We start from the raw sequence: 19,723 nt of genomic DNA on the forward strand, positions 1-19,723 counted from the left end.
CTACTTACACCTAACTAACCTAAGGACATCACACACATCCATGGCCAAGGCAGGATTCGAACCTATGACCGTAGCGGTCGCGCGGTTCCAGACTGAAGCGCCTAGAACCGCTCGGCCACACCGGCCGGCTACGAGGGTTGGGACTTAAATAGTGGCAACTATTTATTCACAACCGATACAAAAGAGTTACATATTTGTACCTGTTACTGTCCTTCAAAGTGGTCACCAGCGTTGTGTAGAATCCTTTGCCAGCGATGTGAAAGTCGTAGTACACCGTTAGCAGTTGTCGCTATTTAATTTTCAATCCTCGTATATTACAAGTTAACATCTTTGAATTTCATTTGATAGTATAGACAATGATGAACATTGGTTCAGTCATATTCGCAATGAGTACCTAGACATGGGGTGACATATGCAATGTAGATTAACTTTAGAATTGTGAAACATAATCATTTTTTAACGGTGAACTGTCTATAGCATGGTGTGTAAAGCACTGTTGTAAAAAAAAACTAGAAAACAAAACATTTGTTGTCTACACAGTATGATAAGAGGCTCTAACGTACCTATATATACATTAGTTATATGTAAAATTTCTGTGTTCCCCTGTAACTTATTATATAGTATATAAATAAAAATAATCCTTAAAATGTACTTTCAGTTACATGGAATTACGTACAACATTTCTGTTAGTTGCCAGCTGGTAGTGAACAGGAAAACCTGTAATAGACGCAGTACAGTTATGTTTATGTTTGTACATAAAACTACTACATCTGGCGTGCCGGTGTGTAGTGATCTTCATGGCAGTGGGAAGCGTAAAATTCGCAAAGTGAAGGGAATTGCAACACTTAAGGACAATACGTTGTAAGTATTTTAAATTTATGTAACAAGACCGTTTATCGAAGTTTAATAACACGATCGTAAAATATTTTCGTATCAACTTCTTCTGTTCGTTCTCTTGCTGATCCGATAATGATAGCATAGCTCTGTCGATACCGGTCAACCAAGAAAAAGATTTTTTAGCTATCACGGCTTGCGAAGTTTTCTTTACTTATCGAAGACCATACTCTCTTGAAAATGACCTTGGTGCTGAAAGTGGCCATGGTATACAAAAATTACTCTTCAATTGGTACTATAATATGTTTCAAAACTTCAGTACACGTCATATATCTACACGGCACTTGTTCCTGCAGGTGTTCGCATGCTGGACGGCACGGTGAACGACGCAGTGGAGGCCCGGGCCCTGGGGCTGAACCCTGAACACGTGGACGTCTACAGCGCCTCGTGGGGGCCGGAGGACGACGGCAAGACGGTGGACGGTCCGGGCCCGCTCGCCAGGAGGGCTTTCGTCCGTGGAGTTACCAGCGTGAGTACGGCCAGCCTCACATGCCACTGGATGCGTTTCGGAAAAATGTCCGTCACTGTGCCCAGATCGAAGATTTCAATCTGATGAGGAATGTGTGCGGTTTTGGAAGCTTCGACGAATTATACGTCTGGGCCTGATCCAGGACTGAACCAAGCACTGTAGCTCTCACGGGTAGCAATCTTACCGGCTGAGCTACCCACACGTATTTCATGGTCTACTCTCAAGACTTACTTTGAGACAACATATCTCTCTCACTTTCCAAATAAATTCCGGTTTGGCACGTTCCATCTCAGAATATGTGTCTTATTTCGAAATGACTCCTTCGCTGCCGCTAAGTCAATCCTACAAGGTCTCATTTCATCCAAGACTGTTAGTCCGACAGTCGAGTGTAGTATGTCGTAGAGCACCACTGAAATTTAGGAAGTGGGAGAGCAGTGTAGGCAGAAGAGAAACTGTGGTCGAAGACTGCCTGTCGCTCCTGGCTGGCTCATCTGATAAGATTTGTACACAAAAGGAAAGATTCCAGGCTCTAATCCCCATCTAAGTCTACATTCCGATTTTCAACCGCCGCTGATAGGACTGTCTCCTAAAGTTTTTCCTTTCTCCAACATCTGGCAACGATTCGAATAAGGAAAATTACCAAGGGATTTCACATTAAACTGTAGAGCCTCTTACAAATTGTTAAGTAAGTTGCGGATTAATTACCTTCTGGCTTAGGACCCCTTAATATATTTATTCTTGATTACATTCGAGATTTAACAGTCGTGCTACTAGGAGTTCAGTTGTCGATATACTTATAGATCGATTAGTTCTTGAGGCAAACATAATTTCCCAACAACGTTACGAAGCAAAATGAAGCAACGAAACTTTGTAGAACCAACTAGAATGTCAAAAATGAAATTCCAGATATATCAGTTCTCAACAGATTGATGATGTTTGAGCACCAATACAAGCAATGCCTCTGGAAATAACCACTGTCACTGATTTCCAAATTTACTATGGTACGACCTCCATTAAAGAATAACACAATAGACCAATGACTATGGTAACGCATTTACCTCGACTTTAAATTACATAAAGTTATACAGTATTAATATCCATCAGAAGTAGTACTGATCTGACAATGAATTTAGTACTCAGACGTTCAGGAAGACATCTTGAACGACTAGAGATAGGGCGTTCAAATTCTCCGGACATGTATATTTGTATGTTCTGCAGAAATGGTTAGCATCTGAACTATGTCGGCCCGCGGGCTCCAACTCAATATCGATACCACGGCACAACACTACCTACCAGTAGAATGAGCCAGAGGCTTTCGTTGTCGCTATAAACTGAAGATAATGGATCAGTGTGACTTGAGTAGAAATGCAGGATGCCTCGCAGATTTATGGGTGATCAGTGCCAAATAAGTGAGTTTGAAACAGGGCACATTATTGCCATGAGAGAGTGTGACGTATCCATCCGGGAAATTGCTGCTCGAGTGGGATGAAGTGTTTCGGCAGTGGAACGGGTGTGTGCGGAATGGTGGTTCGGCAGTGCAACGGGTGTGTGCCGAACGGTCCGTCACCTGAATGGCTTTGAAGTACAGATCTGCTTCCGCCTTGCCATTGGCGCAACGTGCACTCTCGTGCACTATCGGGAGTGACAGACCGTCGCCGTTTATTACGTCATGGGTTACGTGCTCGTCGTCCACGTCTCCGCATACCTTTGACGAATCTGCAGAAACATGCTACACGCCAATGGTGTATGGAGCGACGTCAGTGGGTCTGGAATGGCTTCAAAAAGAGTTTCTGGACGATACCAGGTTCTGTTGGCCTGAAAATCTTGGCCGCATTATTTGGTTCGCTGCAGACGGGGGGACTGACAACACAGTGATTGCATTCGTGCAAGACATTCAGCGCGAGCTCAAGGCCTTGTGGTGTGGGGTACTTTTGGCTACAGCCCCAAATCACACCTGGTGCGCGTCCAGGGCTCTGCGACCAGTGTGACTTTCGTGAATGACATCCCGCGACTCGTAGCTAAACTCTTTCTGGACAACACTCCAGTCGCCACTTTCCGACAATGCACGACCACAGGTTGCTGGATAACCACATGCCTTCTTGCTGTCACAGGAAGTTAGCCTTTTGCCCTGGCTCGCCAGATAACCAGGCTTTTCGCTATTCAAAAATGTGGGGGATGTGGTGAAATGACGGGTGCAGTAGTTACCCAATGCCAACCAGTAGTTACCCAATGCCAACCACCACAGATGAACTTTGGAACAACGTGAATGGAGCAGGGATGGCTATACCACAGGAAGGCATTCGCGCTTTATACGCGTCGATACCATCACGCATGGAACAAGTTACCAGGGTCATTGGCCGAACCTGCGCCTACCAGGCGCAGGACACATACCGACTGGAATGTTATTAATTAGTGCAGAACATACTGATGTACATGCCCTGTGAATATCAGCATCCTATCTCTAGTCGTTCAAGGTGTTCTGTTTTGTTCCTGAACATGAATGTAGCAAACGATTTAATCCAATTATTTTCCGTTGTTCGAATAAGGGATCATGGTACAGCTGTAGTGTTACAGACAAATGTAAAAGAGGGTATTTACTTCACTAACTAACAGAAATAACCGTGAAAAATGAGGAAAGACTATATTTCTAACAGACCTCTGCTTTGAAGCATGACTGTTAGAGGGAAACTGGGTAATCGTAAATAACTATTACAAATCTAGTAAATACACGGATTTATTTGGGAAAATATGTAACGCAGCAAAAGTGGAAGAAGCATCCTACATGTAATACAAAGTGACTGTCCCAGGTGTGCTAAAAGTTTTAACTCGCTTTATGGGCTTCCGCCGTAAATGTATTGCAATGTCAATGCTGTACAGTGTTGAATAACTCCCCGATATTAATGGATAGCACGAAACATAACAATAAGTTTCGACGTGATAAGCATTGCTCACACAGGAGACAAATTCAGTGTACGTGGAGTTAGTGAGCAAAGAAATCTAGACAGATGACACTATCTACATGCGTACCACTGTACCTTTATGTTCCTCTTGCAGACGGTTTTATTTATCGTAAATAAGGTAAGATTTCTCAAAACCAGGAACAAAAGGCTAGTTTATTACAGTAACCTTCTTATTGACGTTAATAGCAAGTCCCTGCAATCTTCTTCTATATAGAAAAATGTAAATGTTCTTTTGGTCAAAATCATATATCTCCGAAAGTTCTTCACCGATTGCTTTGAAATTTTGACACAGAGCTCCATTGATATCTTGGGTGTGTTTGTGTACCTACTGAACCAAATTACGGTGTATTTCTAAATCTAGCAATTAGTATCCATTCTTTATGTAGCCATAAAAATCACTTCTTCTTCTTAGTTTTTGTCTGTAAGAATGCCTACTCCACTCACTACTTGTTCTGTGTGTCCATCACAAATCAATGTAAATTAATGTATTATTATTTATATCGTTTGTTCCTCTAAGTTTCTTCTTTGTTTTAGTTACGAGAGAGATCTTTACAGTTGATAGAATGAAGGCTTACACAATAGGTTTCCCAGTATATTTTTTTGATATTTCTTTAGATATAAATTAGCATAGAAAGGTATCCGGCAACTCATTTACACCCATACGTCGGGAAGATTGACTCATATAGAAAAGACACGCGTCATTTTATGGGGAAAATTGAAGAGCTAATTCTCGTTCCTGAAGATAACTTTGCAAGTAGTTTCAACATAGCATGTCTATTCACTAAGATCCCAGTCAACGAAGTTATCATTTTCATAACGGATATTTTTCCAGGAGATTCGTCTGCTCTTCCCACGCATTGCCTTACTTCCAGTCAGTTCCAATGAGCTCCTTTTACCGACCTCCCGACTCAGCAGCATTAGTGGCAGAACAACTGAGAGAAAATTTGGAATACATCTCACATAAATTTTCTCAGCATGTTATAGTCTTAGGTGGAGATTTCAATTTACCAGATATAGACTGGGACACTCAGATGTTTAGGACGGGTGGTAGGGACAGAGCATCGAGTGACATTATACTAACTGCACTATCCGAAAATTACCTCGAGCAATTAAACAGAGAACCGACTCGTGGAGATAACATCTTGGACCTACTGATAACAAACAGACCCGAAATTTTCGACTCTGTATGTGCAGAACAGGGAATCAGTGATCATAAGGCCGTTGCGGCATCCCTGAATATGGAAGTTAATAGGAATATAAAAAAAGGGAGGAAGGTTTATCTGTTTAGCAAGAGTAATAGAAGGCAGATTTCAGACTACCTAACAGATCAAAACGAAAATTTCTGTTCCGACACTGACAATGTTGAGTGTTTATGGAAAAAGTTCAAGGCAATCGTAAAATGCGTTTTAGACAGGTACGTGCCGAGTAAAACTGTGAGGGACGGGAAAAACCCACCATGGTACAACAACAAAGTTAGGAAACTACTGCGAAAGCAAAGAGAGCTTCACTCCAAGTTTAAACGCAGCCAAAACCTCTCAGACAAACAGAAGCTAAACGATGTCAAAGTTAGCGTAAGGAGGGCTATGCGAGAAGCGTTCAGTGAATTAGAAAGTAAAATTCTATGTACCGACTTGACAGAAAATCCTAGGAAGTTCTGGTCTTACGTTAAATCAGTAAGTGGCTCAAAACAGCACATCCAGACACTCCGGGATGATGAAGGCATTGAAACAGAGGATGACACGCATAAAGCTGAAATACTAAACACCTTTTTCCAAAGCTGTTTCACAGAGGAAGACCACACTGCAGTTCGTTCTCTAGATCCTCGCACAAACGAAAAATTGGCTGACATCGAAATAAGTGTCCAAGGAATAGAAAAGCAACTGGAATCACTCAACAGAGGAAAGTCCACTGGACCTGACGGGATACCAAATCAATTCTACACAGAGTACGCGAAAGAACTTGCCCCCCTTCTAACAGCCGTGTACCGCAAGTCTCTAGAGGAACGGAAGGTTCCAAATGATTGGAAAAGAGCATAGGTAGTCCCAGTCTCCCTTTTATTAAAAAAGTAACACACCAGATAGGAAAGATATTACAGAAGCATGACATTAGACCGATTTTTAAATCAACAGACAAAGTAGGTCAAGCACTCTGATCTGCAAAGGATAAACACCCAACTCTGTAAGTCACGTGTACAAAATTTCGTGTAGTCATGGTGACGTTTGTGCTGGAACAACCAGGAGAAGCGTGAACACACGGTTGAAGGAACACAAAACTCTTTGAAAACTAGGGAAGGTAGATAAATTGGCTGTAGCAGAACGTGCTATTCAACCACTAAGTCAAGAAATAAGGTTTCCTGAAGCAATTTTATCTACGACGATGAACTATTATGCATGGCTATGTAGAGAAGCCAGTGAAATATATGAAAAATTTTAGTAGGATAGAAGAGACCATCAAACCTAACGACATATGGACATTAGCTCTACAGAATCGCTAAAGAGTTTTTTCTCTTTGACAAGAGGACATTCGACAGTTAGGTTTTATTTTGACAAGAATCATCGGCGCTTACCAGTGTAACACTGGCCACGCCCCTATTTCTACAATATATATATATATATATATATATATATATATATATATATATATATATATATATATATATATATATATATATATATTGTTCTCATACGTCCGACCCGTCAGTCGGCAAGACTCAACGAAAGCGCAACATTTCTGCATATGTTCAGCTCAGTTCTGGACGAAACGTCAGAAACAAGAGTTTGAGTTCCACGATCTTCTTCCTTGAATGTTTAATCAGCAGCAGTGTTAGTATTTCTTCGTTTCAAGTTTCCTATGAGCTCTAAGCTCCTTCATATTAAAAAGTTCTCTTATATTCCACGTACGTACAGAGAATATATGTTTAATACCAACCCGTTTTTGTTCATAATGGTCTTGTTGTCGACTGTGAGAACCATCCGCTTACTCGTTAGACGTTAATGAGTTATGGATTTTTTTGTATTGATAGGTAACCAGCCCATCGCACAATCCCCGCCCTGTAGGATCGGATTTTAAACGTAAATACCTTCTCCTAGGTATATGGCCGACCGGGTCTTAAGAGATCTACTTACCTTTCTTGTCTGTTAATGAAATCCCAGCAGAAATGGTTGCTACTTCCGCTCTTCAAATCATTGTAGGGAGCGTCTGCTTTCACATTGCCTTTTTGACCGTTTGCAGTCATCACCGTAACCCAGGAAAGCGACCCTCGCAAGGGAATATCACGTGGGCAGGTGATCCAAAGTTCCTTAAAGAGGTCTTAGTCCTCCCCCTCCTCCCTTCATAACTGGCCTTGGGACCGGCTATGACGAGTATGTGCACCTGAAGAAGGAAAACGCGAGGATTCTGAAATGTTTTATAAAGAACTGCAAAGACAAGTACATAAATACAATAAAACTGATCATCTGTTGATATCGGAGTCTTAAATGCAGGAACTGGAAAGGTACCAATAATAGATACTGTAGCAGCATTTGGTGAAGTAATTTTTAATGAAAATGGAAAGACGTTAAGAGTTTTTGATACATTTAACAAGCTAAAATTTACAAATACGTTATTCAGAAAAATAGACATTAATAAACGAACCTGGAACGCAAGACGTTCACACCCAGTAATCACCTGTGTAATTGGTAATAAAAAAAAAAAAACCTCTCAAATCCGATATACTCATGTGTCTAGAGGTAACGATACAGGCAAAATTGAAATATGAAGTTTATCTTCTGCAGGAACAAAACTTAATGAACTTACATGTAGAAAACCTCACATAGGAATTGCAAATGGTTGAAACTCAAGGCAATACTGTAGAAAAATCGAGAGATTAAGAACAGAAAAATAAGGAATACAGAAATAGCTAACAATATTACAGAAAAACAAAGTGCTTATAATGAGTGTTTACCAACACGAACAGGTGAAGCATGGGAAATATGTAAACAGAAAAGAAAGAAAACAAAGAACTTAATAAAAAGATATCATAGAGAATCCTGGGAAGTTCATTGGTAATATTGAACATGACATTCACGGAAGACAGAAACAGCATTTAAACGTATGAAGCATATGAATTAAACAGAGAAACGTACTTCAAACATTAATATAATACCAGAAGATCGACAGATACAACATAACAGAAAGTTATGGTACGATAAAGTTAGTAAAGCAAATTATTGTAATATTCCGATAATAACTTCGTAGACCATATAGACGTAAAATATGTAAAAGCAGCGTTAAATGTAACAGAAAAAAGAAAAGCTACTGGCCTAGAGGGTACTAATTCTGAATGACTCAAATGTGACGGAACCACTTTAGAATTTGGCCTCCTCCATCATTAAACATATGTTGGGAAAACTGTTGAGTACCTTAAGAATGAAATGCAGCTAAAGTCATTTCGGCATTTAACAAAACAATAGGAGAGACACAGGGAATTACGGAGGTATGAGTTTACTAAATGTGTTATATAAAATTTAAGGGATGATTCTTAATCAAGGCTACAAACTATCGCTGATGCAATAATCTCAGAACAACCAGGACTGAGAAAGAGATGTTCGAGTAACGATAATGACATCTGGTTTCGCAGGACAGCGCGGATCAGGTTGTGGAAAGGGGCCAAGGCCAACTGTGGTTAGTTACACAAGAACACAAAACTTTATTGCCTTTAAAACACAAACATATTCGTCTTTAAAACAACAAGGGTCAATTAAAGACTGAGGGCCCAAGTAACTTCTCAACAACAAAGGGTTTAAATAATTCATTTTAAAACACAAGGATTTAGACAAACGGCTGAAGGCCTTACTTAAGGAAAATCAAAATATCTTCACGGCTGAAGGCCCAAACAGTTATTCAAAGTAATTAAAGACAAACCTTAAGATAAGCATTTACACATTGCGGCTGAAAGACACAAATTTTAAAACAAACGCGGTTCAATGCCTAATACAGAGCAAACAAGAATTTTGACCAGAATCCAGCTGAAGGCCTAATCTTAAAATACTTAACATAAGGTTCGGCTGAAGGCCATATACTGAACATAGAACAGACAAAATTACTACACGGCTGAAGGCCTGGCACAGTACTTGCGACAAAAGAAAATCACAATGACAAACAGCATAACAATGGTGCACAGAAGTATTCCAAGGGTGGGCTGGGGAGGAATCTCTAACATAAGTTTAGGTGAGACAGGCAGCCAGGAGTAATACTAAATAATCGGATGGCAACACGACCTAGGGTCGGCTAAAGGATCAACCAACAACCTAATGAATTCCCTTCACCCGAACAAAGGCACGACCACCTAAATATCAGCGGGGACGAGGATCGTATCAGGACTATGTCTTAATAATTGGCGTCTAAACACAGTCAAGGCACGATAAACACTCAAGAAAAAAGAGAGAACAATATCAAGCTGTCGAACTACACTCCGTGCCGGACAGCATCAACACAGCGAGGAAATACACTCTCGCTGTTCTGTCGCAACCGACCAACTGGCTACTCGCGTACGCAGACAGCATTCATCTGCTCGCTGGAAATCACAGAAGCTACACAGAGTTTCACGTAAACACTTGCACCAAGAACTCCTACAATCCTAAAATCAATAACCGTGGAACAACAGGGAAAAATGACAAGTCGATACACACAGAGTTTCCATAAGCTGTCGGTGACCAAATACACGTGGTCCGATCAGACGACCTACCGAACGACGAGCCAAGGTCGTCCCCACTCAAGGTATGTGTGTCGGCAACGGTCGGGCAAGTCTTGGCTGTCCGGAGCTCACTACAACTCCAACCCGACAGAACTCGGTGTCCATTGGAAACTCTGAGACACGGCGAGACGGGCACACTGATTCGGACCAAGCCATGCAGAGGGAACGCCGGCCCATTGGCCACCCGACATCTCTGCGCAAGAAAGAACCGACCCACGTCTCGCAAGATGACCAATTGAAGGGGCCCAGAAGCGGTCGGAAGACCAAATACACGTCGCCCGATATGGTGACCGACAGAACGACCAACGGACGTCCCCGCTCCAGTCTCCTTCCGCCGGACAGTGCATGTGTGTGGCCAGCGGTCGGGGAGTACCGGCTGTGCCGATCTTACTGGAGCTCCATCCCGACTGAACTCCCGACACACGACGACGCAGTAATACTAGCGGTCCCTCCAAACATAGTACGACAGTGCTCTTATCGATAAGCGCTGCTAGTGCCACTCACGAGCAGGCTTGCCAGCAACTTAGTAACGCCCGTAAATCGAATAAGAAATGGGATGGCAGTACTGCAAAGCAATATGTCAAATAATAAACGGCACGAGCACGAGCCGCGCGCGGCTCAGATAATATGAATTATTTAAAATAAGAGGAATCATTGACAAACTTCGGATATTTGGTTTAGAAACGCACTTAACATTTATTGATTTTGAAAAAGCCTTTGATATGTTAAGAAGATCCTTTTTGTGGAAATTATTGGAATTGAAAAGTTTTCCTGTATTAATACCATAAAGAGTCTTTATGTAAATTCAAAAATATTTATAAGTTCTGGTCCGAAAATGCAAGATGAAATTTTAATAAATCAAGACGTTCGATAAGGGAGCAGTCTACACCCACTTCATTTCATTTATACATTGACGACCTAGATATGAAGTGGGAAGATGAAATACTTTAAGGAATTAAAATAGTATTTAACATACCATTAAATTCTCGGTTATATGATGATGACCAGTTAATTATACGGGAAACAGAGGATAATTGACAAAGGTCAGTTATATATTGAGCCAAACGCAATACATTACAACTTTACTGTGTCTGCAAATAAGACAAAGATAATGGCTTTCAGAGGCCAGACTTCAGTTATCTAGGATATGAGATTAGTTTCTACTATGATAAAGACATTGAAAAAAAGGTTAACAACGATCAATCTGTCTAGTGACAGTTGGAAGAACTTTAAGAAGAAAAACGAAAAAAGAAACACAAATTAAATTCTATAAATTATGGCTGTACAAAATGGATAAAATAAGGAATTAAGCAATAAGATCAGCTTTAAACAACATTTCATTTCATGAAATGATAGAAGAGAGCAGATTGAGATGGAAAGATCATGTTGAAACACAAAACGCGTTGCCAAATAATATCATGAATTATCGGCCGACTGAAAAGTGAGAAACAGGTAGACATCGTAAGAGGTGTATCGATATCTGGTAGAGACCCTAATCCATGGAAGGAGATAATCATGATAATGATGACGATGATAAATGGATACGTTGTAAGCAGAAACCTCATGTTCATGAATTCAAAATCGTATATCTGAAAAATTCTTGACTGATTCCTTTGAAATTTTGACATAACTTTGCTATCGAATACGCTTATTTTTATACAGCTACTGGTGTACGTTCATAAATATATACAGGGTGCTCTAAAATCCGCCTTACAGACTTCCAATACTTGTAGTGGGTACTGAGGAGATGATATTTTGAATTGGAACCCACGTGTGGAAACATATCGTCCGCTTATTACAGCCGTTTGAAAACACGTTTGCAACAGGATAGTCATGGTGGGGGGAAGGGGTGCTTATGTCGGATAGGTTGATGTCATTTCAGGTCATCTTACCTCTCTGACTTGGTTCGAGCGTCATTCAGTGTTTGTGAGCGTCAGAGTGACATGACTGAATACACCCTTGCTGAGTACACCGACATGATCATTCTCTATGGCGAAGCTCAAGGTAATGAAAGACCTGCTCGTCGTTTTTATCAAGATCATTATCCACAGCGTTCGAGTCCATCGCATACGCTTTTCGTCACAATCACGCAATGTCTTTAAGAAAGGGGTACATTCATCATCAGCAGGGGTGACTTTGGTGTTCCAAGGAGACGCTGCACACCCTAATTGGTTTTAAGTTTAGGTGTAAACAACTGTGTTTGTCACAGCTGATTGAATTTCGATTTTATTTCTTTCGTTAATAATAAGTAGAACTGTAAAACAAGTGATGTACTGGGTCGCACGTAACAACTTACTCGTGAAATTGATCACGTTACCAACATATTTTCGAATGGTTGTAGCTTATGCGATGGAATTGTATGTTGTGGATAATGATTTTGTTAAAGGTGACGAGCAGGTCTTTCATTACAGTAAACGGTACATTTCCGGACAGGGGCTACACTACAAAACATTATCTACTCAGTCTCCTATAGAAGTCGTAGGAATTCTTAAGGGAAATTTTAGAGCATCCCTTATATTATATACACAATAAATAAAAATGTTACATTTAAGTTCCATACGGCGCTCCAGTACCACATCCGCGTATTCTAATGTAATGTTGTGTGCAAAATTTAAAGGAATCGGTGAAGAACTTACGGAGATTTAAGCATCTGAACCATGAACATGAAAGTTTAGCTAACAAGGTATTACTTTTATGTATTATGTATACCAATAGGATCTCAAAATATCTATAGAAAGACATGCGTATTCAAATGGAACGTTGTTAAAATTTCGAACATTCACTGAAGAATTTTGGAAATTTACAATTTGGTACAAACGGATAGTTACATCTACATAAAAAAATGTAAATGTTTGTACATTCGAAATCCTAAATTTCCGTAAATTCTTCACTAAGTACTTGGAGATTTCGACAGAACGTTCGTTCAGAGAAGCGTGTGTTTTCATATATCTGCCAGAGCGCCAAATATAATATATAAATAATTAAAGCGGAAATAAATAAATATGTAAATATTTGTGTGTAGAAAATCGTAAATCTCCGAAAGCTCTTCATCAACTGCTTTGAAATTTTCACACAACATTGCATTCGATTACGCGCATTTTTTCTATAGTCCAATTTTTAAATACATGGCACATGTAAATAAATATGTGATATATAAAAAGGAAACTGTTATGATCAAAAACTTCAAAAAGTTCTTAACCGATTTACTTTAAATTTTTGCACTATATGAAGGGAAGAGGAAATTAATAGATGAGTGGAAGGTAATGGAGATAAAAAGCGGAAACGAGTAGATGAATAGAGAGAGGATGAACAGAGCAAATGGATAGAGAGTGTGGAGGAGAAGATGGAAATAGAAAGGAGGGAAGAGGTAATGGACATTTGCTCAAAGAGAAAAAGGGGCAGGAGATAGATGTGGGAGGAGGAGACAGATAAAGTGGGGGGGGAGGCGTAGGAGGTGATGGACAGACACAACGGAGAGAATGATATTAGTACGTACATCCAGCTGCCAAACATATTAGAAACTTGTGTTTTCCTTTTTGTTTCTTTTTCATTTAACGACACTGAGCCACAGCAAAGCACTATATGTTGAACTACGAATTTCCTTATTTTTACACCCGCCAGTATTAATCGTCACGTAAGGATCCTATCAGACCATAGACAATTCGGCATTTTTGTCTATCTTGTGACTTTTTCAGTTATTCTGACATTGCAGTTTTTGCGGAGAAACGTGTGACTAAAATCTGTTCCATTTATATTACCTTGAAACCATTGTCGTATCTTGAACAAATCATGTAAAGGAACGTCGAATATCTTGTATATTTCGGTCCTGCGTGGTTTTAAATTTGATATCATCTGTTATCCGCAGCTAATGTCTACGCTTCTTACCGTTATTGACAAGTTTTTATCGTACGGAAATTGTAAGATACCAATTACTAACTGACATGGAACGCGGGTAATGTACACCGGAATTTCATTAGATCACCTCACGCTACACAATTTCACAACAGCGAGTCGCTTCTCTTCTGTCGTTAGTTCTTGTGGCGGCTATCTTAGTTGTAGAGCCCTTGCGGCGTAGTAGTGTACTGCCTCTGACATTGATTAATGCCTACGGCTGCCTCGGTATAGACGCAGCTGTTCGCTTTGTTCCGAGATTGAGCGCCAAAAACGACATCGAATTTCCGCAGGGCCGAAAAGGCAAGGGCTCCATCTTCGTGTGGGCGTCCGGGAACGGCGGCCGCCACACAGACTCCTGCAACTGCGACGGCTACACCAACTCCATTTTCACTCTGTCCATCTCCAGCGCGACGCAGGCGGGGTGAGTAGCGCTTTTTATGCTCTCTCTATACGCTTTGCTATCTCGTTTCCTTCTGTCACTCTTTCTGACTTCACTGTCTCTGCGGGGTTTCTCTAGCCAGTGAAGTACCCAGAAACTACTTCCAGCGAACATAGACACACTCAGACATTTCACAAAACAACAAAAACTCTCTCCTAGAGTCCTTCATCATTTTTTTGCATCTTACAAAGTGACAGATTCACACAAACCATACTCATTCAGTTACGTGGGGGTCTCTAGTGTTTGTTCAGTTGCTAAGCTGTGCATAAAGTAGATGAGACAGCGCACTGGCGCTATTATAGCTTGAACAAAAACATAATCATGAGAATATACACTTTGGATGTCCAAAGTGATAATTGAACATTACTGATTTGTTCATCATGTCACAAAGTATTAATATGAGGCTTCGGCGATACGGTGTGTAAGTTGCCTTCTTGGGAAACTTCTTGACGTAATCATTATGCTAAAATCCAGTTTCTTTCCCTTACAGAAATGTAAGAAACTAAGACGAATAAGGAAATCATCTAACATGAAATACAGTATAACAGCCTACAGAGGTTCAATCAAATGAGTGAGAAAATTTTTTACTCTGATTTACACATTTGAAGTATCTATTTAATTTCATTTTTAAAATCTTGTAAATCTGAAGTTGAGTAATTAAGAGTTATATATAATTAATAATAATAACAACAATAAAAATATTTATTCATCGTTTCACTATTTTCTACAATGTATGAACAGGCTACATTTAAAGAAAATTTTTCGTTCGTAGCCTCTCACACATACCAATACTTCCATACGGCTATCATTGAATTAATTAACTTAGCACCCACAGTCATTATTGCTCACCTCCATGCCCGCTTCGACAGCTTTTTATGTACCTGACAGCTATTTAACGATCCAAACAGAGAAACTACGACACAAATTCCTCTTTACAAAAGGTGTACTATACACAACACACGTTATTTTTGTACAAAGTGGGAGAGCATTGTTGTTGTTAATAGTGAATGTATTTCTGAACGCTGCAGAAGCTTCTACATACAACTGCATTTTGTAAATATTTCTTTTAATGATTTTATGTAGTTTATTTCTGCAGAAAGTGCATATATCACTATCTTAGACTGATACTTCTATACACACTGTTCCGACGTAAAGCGTTACTATGCCACTCTGTATGAAAAATGATTCTAGTTTGTTATTGTGAACCTAACAGTTTAAGCGTGAAAATTTTCTGTGTGAAGTAATTAAACACTCACACCATGGCAAAAATAAACTTAGGAAACTCAAAATTTAGCATTTTATAATAAGTTCATTATTGTATATTTTGGTTCTTTAACTGTTTCAATTACTTTCTTTTATCTGAGTTATAAGCAGCTGTTTAGCTATTACGAAAATATAACACATATACTGTTGAGAGGTACATAACATTTACAACGTACACTTTACTCACTGAATGACGAAATGTGACCGAAAGTTTCGCTGAATACTTACAACAGAACCATGTGTACATACAACTGCTCTTTACCTTTAGTGTTTCTAACATGTATGGAAGGAGACGATCAAGGTACATTGTGCGCTGCTAAGTACCATTCTTATTGACACACCGAAAGCACTGAGAACTGTCTTCTGAAAGTCACACATCTACATCCTTGAGAAATATTCTCCCTAATATTCTATGTACCTCTAGAGTCACTCAAGCCATGGCTTCACGATAGACTTGGTGCCCTGTTCTTTTTAACAAGTTTAATAACAGCTACACATCGTCATTTAGATGTGTTAATATTGAGAGCACGTTTCATTCTACACGTGACTTTGAGTATCACAGATTTATATCTTTCGCCTTTTTTGCATACATTTCAGTTTCTTAACGAAAATGAAAGGATAAAGGATAGTCAATGGTTTTTTATTCCACCAGCCATAATCTTCGAACCGGAGAAGCCTACATCCACTCAATCCTTATTAATGCCATATTTAATTTACATTTGCTTTGGTGGTTGCTTATCCTTAAATGTCTCACGAAAGTGCTTTAGTGCAGTCTATTAAAAACATTCACTGCCACGACTCAGATTTTGTGTTAGTACTTGTGCTGTACAAGACGATGACCACAGCACAAGGTCGAATGATCTCATTACCCCATTGGTAACTGCTGTATCTTCTACACTGCTTGTCTTGTCAGATTCTGTCTGCAATATAAATCGGAAAATTCCTTTACACACCACGAATTTGGCTCATCTCTCCTACGCCAGACTGCTCACAACTACTTTCCATTTCCTGTTCTTCTCGTGGTAGCAAGTTGAAGATTATTTTTGATTAATAATGCGATAACAGCACCAAATCCGTACATATTATAAATCTGTATGAACGTGTGTTGTGTGTTCCACATTTCCACCTAAACAACCATACCGATTTCTACCAAACGTGTACACATATCCTTTACAGTCACTTACCAATCGATGTGTGGATAAGAGCTACCTGCCTACCGTCGTTCAGCAGCTGTGATTTCATAAACAGTTGGATTGTGTGACAAACCGCTGCAGCATGCATGACGTGTAAATTTATTGCTTCTGTGCTACTAGCCCTTCACGCAGTAAATTTTACAGGCAGTATCCTCATCTACCACTATTTACACCTATCAAATTATGTCACTGTACCACACACAGTTCAGGAGATATGACCGAGCGAAGTGGTGCAGCGTTTAGCACTTTGGGCCCGCATTCAGGAGGAAGACTCTTCAGCCCCGCGTCCGGCCATTCTCATTTAGGTTCTCTGTGATTTTTCTAAATCGCTTCAGGAAAATGCCGGCGGGATGGTTCAACAGGACACGGTCGACTTCCTTCACCATCCTTCCCTAATCCGATGAGACCGATGACCTCGCTGTTTGGTCTCTTCCCCCAAATCAACCCTACTTAGGGAATATGACGTCACAAATGCTGAGATGCGTGTAAAACTCCCGCATTGTACGTGACGTTTAAATTTATTACTTCTTTGCTGCTATCTTTATTCGAAACTTAATGTGCAGTGTCCACATATGCCACTGAGTGTATCTAGTGGTACTGTCGATAAAGTATCGGTATGTTGATGTATCGTTATGACGACATATCGATAAATTTTCCAAGAGATATATATTATTTCGCTGTGTACCGATACAGCATTGGTAATTTCGAGTGCCGATATTTTTATTTTATACTATATTTTTATCGCAATTTTCGGTAAATATTTGAAATCATTCTTTTGAAACTGAAGTAGGACATAATTTTACTTTCACTGTGAGAAGGAGTTTTACTACTCTTTGAGCTTTCATTATGTCCAGTCTCTGTCTTTTACTAAGTATAGATGGCACAAAGAAGTCCAACGGCACAACGGGGTGTTTGTACTGTGTGAATGCAATATCATTTGTGATGTGAAGAAACCGTACATCAGTTACGTTTGAAAAAAATTAACGCAACTACTGTGCTACTTTCTTACATATGTATTCTTCGAGAACAGTTGTTGTAAATGATTTAAAAAATCTAAATGACAAGATAGGTCTTTGCCGTTGGTGGAGACACGTGAAGCGAAATGTTGACGTAGTCAGCGCTCGGCGCTGCCAATAGAAACTGCAACGTTCAACTTAACAGCGCAATTCTGACACTATAACTGCTAAATAGCTGGAGTTTGCAGAGATGAAACAGGGAAGACGGCATAAAAGGTTCCGGACAATTCGATATATGACGAAACCGAACGACGGACTCATCACACACTTCTTATTGTACCATTTACATGCAGTAAAGTGGTTATCATGTACGTGTTTTTCTTTAAATTCTTGCTCTAAGGGGATAAGCAGGCTGCTAACGTGTTGATGTACAGCATATAAAAAAAATCAGTACTTAAATTTACAACGTGAAGCCAGTATTCTTACAGTCCAGTACATCGGTATCTTCCCAACAAGTATATTGATGCCAGAGGCTGGTAGTTGTATTTCTTTAAATATCTATATATCTGATACACATATTTTTAAAAGTTTCAACAGTCATAGTATCTACGCAAACATATCATTGTATGTCACATAGTTGAAGGGATTTGGCTCTGAGCACTATGGGACTTAACATCTATGGTCATCAGTCCCCTAGAACTTAGAACTACTTAAACCTAACTAACCTAAGGACATCACACAACACCCAGCCATCACGAGGCAGAGAAAATCCCTGACCCCGCCGGGAATCGAACCCGGGAACCCGGGCGTGGGAAACGAGAACGCTACCGCACGACCACGAGCTGCGGGCTGAAGGGATTCCTAAGTGACAAATGTTGAGATGTGAGGTAAATGTCGCATTATGCATAAAGTTATAGGACATTTACTTTTTACTACTAAGATACTCTTACAGTCGACACAAGGAAATCCTTGACAAGTGACAGAGATTTTGACGGGTTTCAGCTGTGTAGTACAATCGGCAGTAGGCGAAAACAATGGTCGTCTACGAAGATATGAGAGGGCTTGCCATGGAGACGTTCACAAAAGCGTGTTGTGCACACGCGAAGAAGCTGCAAGCAGCATACGGAAACTGCCCAGGTTATTACACTACAAACACAATTCATTTTTCGTTTTCGTTTTTAATACAAAATTGCAGAACGAATAGTCGGGTAACATCGGTTATTCATTCACTCTTTCGTAAGACAAATAGTACTTAACGTTAGGATTTAACATTATTGTACTATCGATATCAGTGCCATTTCCGAATTCTTCCTGCGGCCCTTGAGATACCTCTTATACACAGTGATACTCCATGTGGTCAAACGTATCCGGACACATGGCTGAAAATGCGTGGCGCCCCCCCCCCCCCCCCCTATCGGTAATGCAGGAATTCAGTATGGTGTTGACCCATCCTTATCCTTGATGACAGCTTCCACTCTCGCAGGAATACGTTCAACCAGGTGCTGGAAGTTTTTTTGGGGAATGGCAGCCCATTCGTCACGAAGTTCTGCACTGAAGAGAGGTGTCGATGTCGGTCAGTGAGGCCTGGCACGAAGTTGGCCCTCCAAAACATCGAAAAGATGTTACATAGGACTAAGGTCAGGACTCTGTGCAGGCCAATCCATAGTCCATTACAGAGATGTTATTGCCGTGTAACCACTCCGCCACAGGCCGTGCATTACGAACAGGTACTCGATCGTGTTGACAGATTCAATCGCTATCCCCGCACTGCTCTTCAACAGTGGGAAGCAAGAAGGTGCTTAAAATATCAAAGTAGGTCTGTGCTGTGATAGTGTCACGCGAAACAACGAGGGGTGCAAGCCCCCTCCATGAAACACGCAACCACACCATAACACCACCGCCTCCGAATTTTACTGTTGGC

The 19,723-nt window shown here is 40.3% G+C and overlaps 1 protein-coding gene across 1 annotated transcript in view; it reads left to right on the plus strand.

The window, feature by feature from the left end:
- The window catches only part of LOC126095496 (furin-like protease 2), a 707,292-nt gene that overhangs the window by 450,595 nt on the left and 236,974 nt on the right, over positions 1-19,723 (plus strand). Inside the window, exons 6-7 of the mRNA XM_049910285.1 lie at positions 1,191-1,363; positions 14,242-14,372. Of these exons, the coding sequence (XP_049766242.1) occupies positions 1,191-1,363; positions 14,242-14,372 (304 nt within the window). The remainder of the gene's footprint in view (positions 1-1,190; positions 1,364-14,241; positions 14,373-19,723) is intronic.

Source organism: Schistocerca cancellata, chromosome 8 (genome assembly GCF_023864275.1).
Source record: "Schistocerca cancellata isolate TAMUIC-IGC-003103 chromosome 8, iqSchCanc2.1, whole genome shotgun sequence".
NCBI classification, from domain to species: Eukaryota; Metazoa; Arthropoda; class Insecta; order Orthoptera; family Acrididae; genus Schistocerca; species Schistocerca cancellata.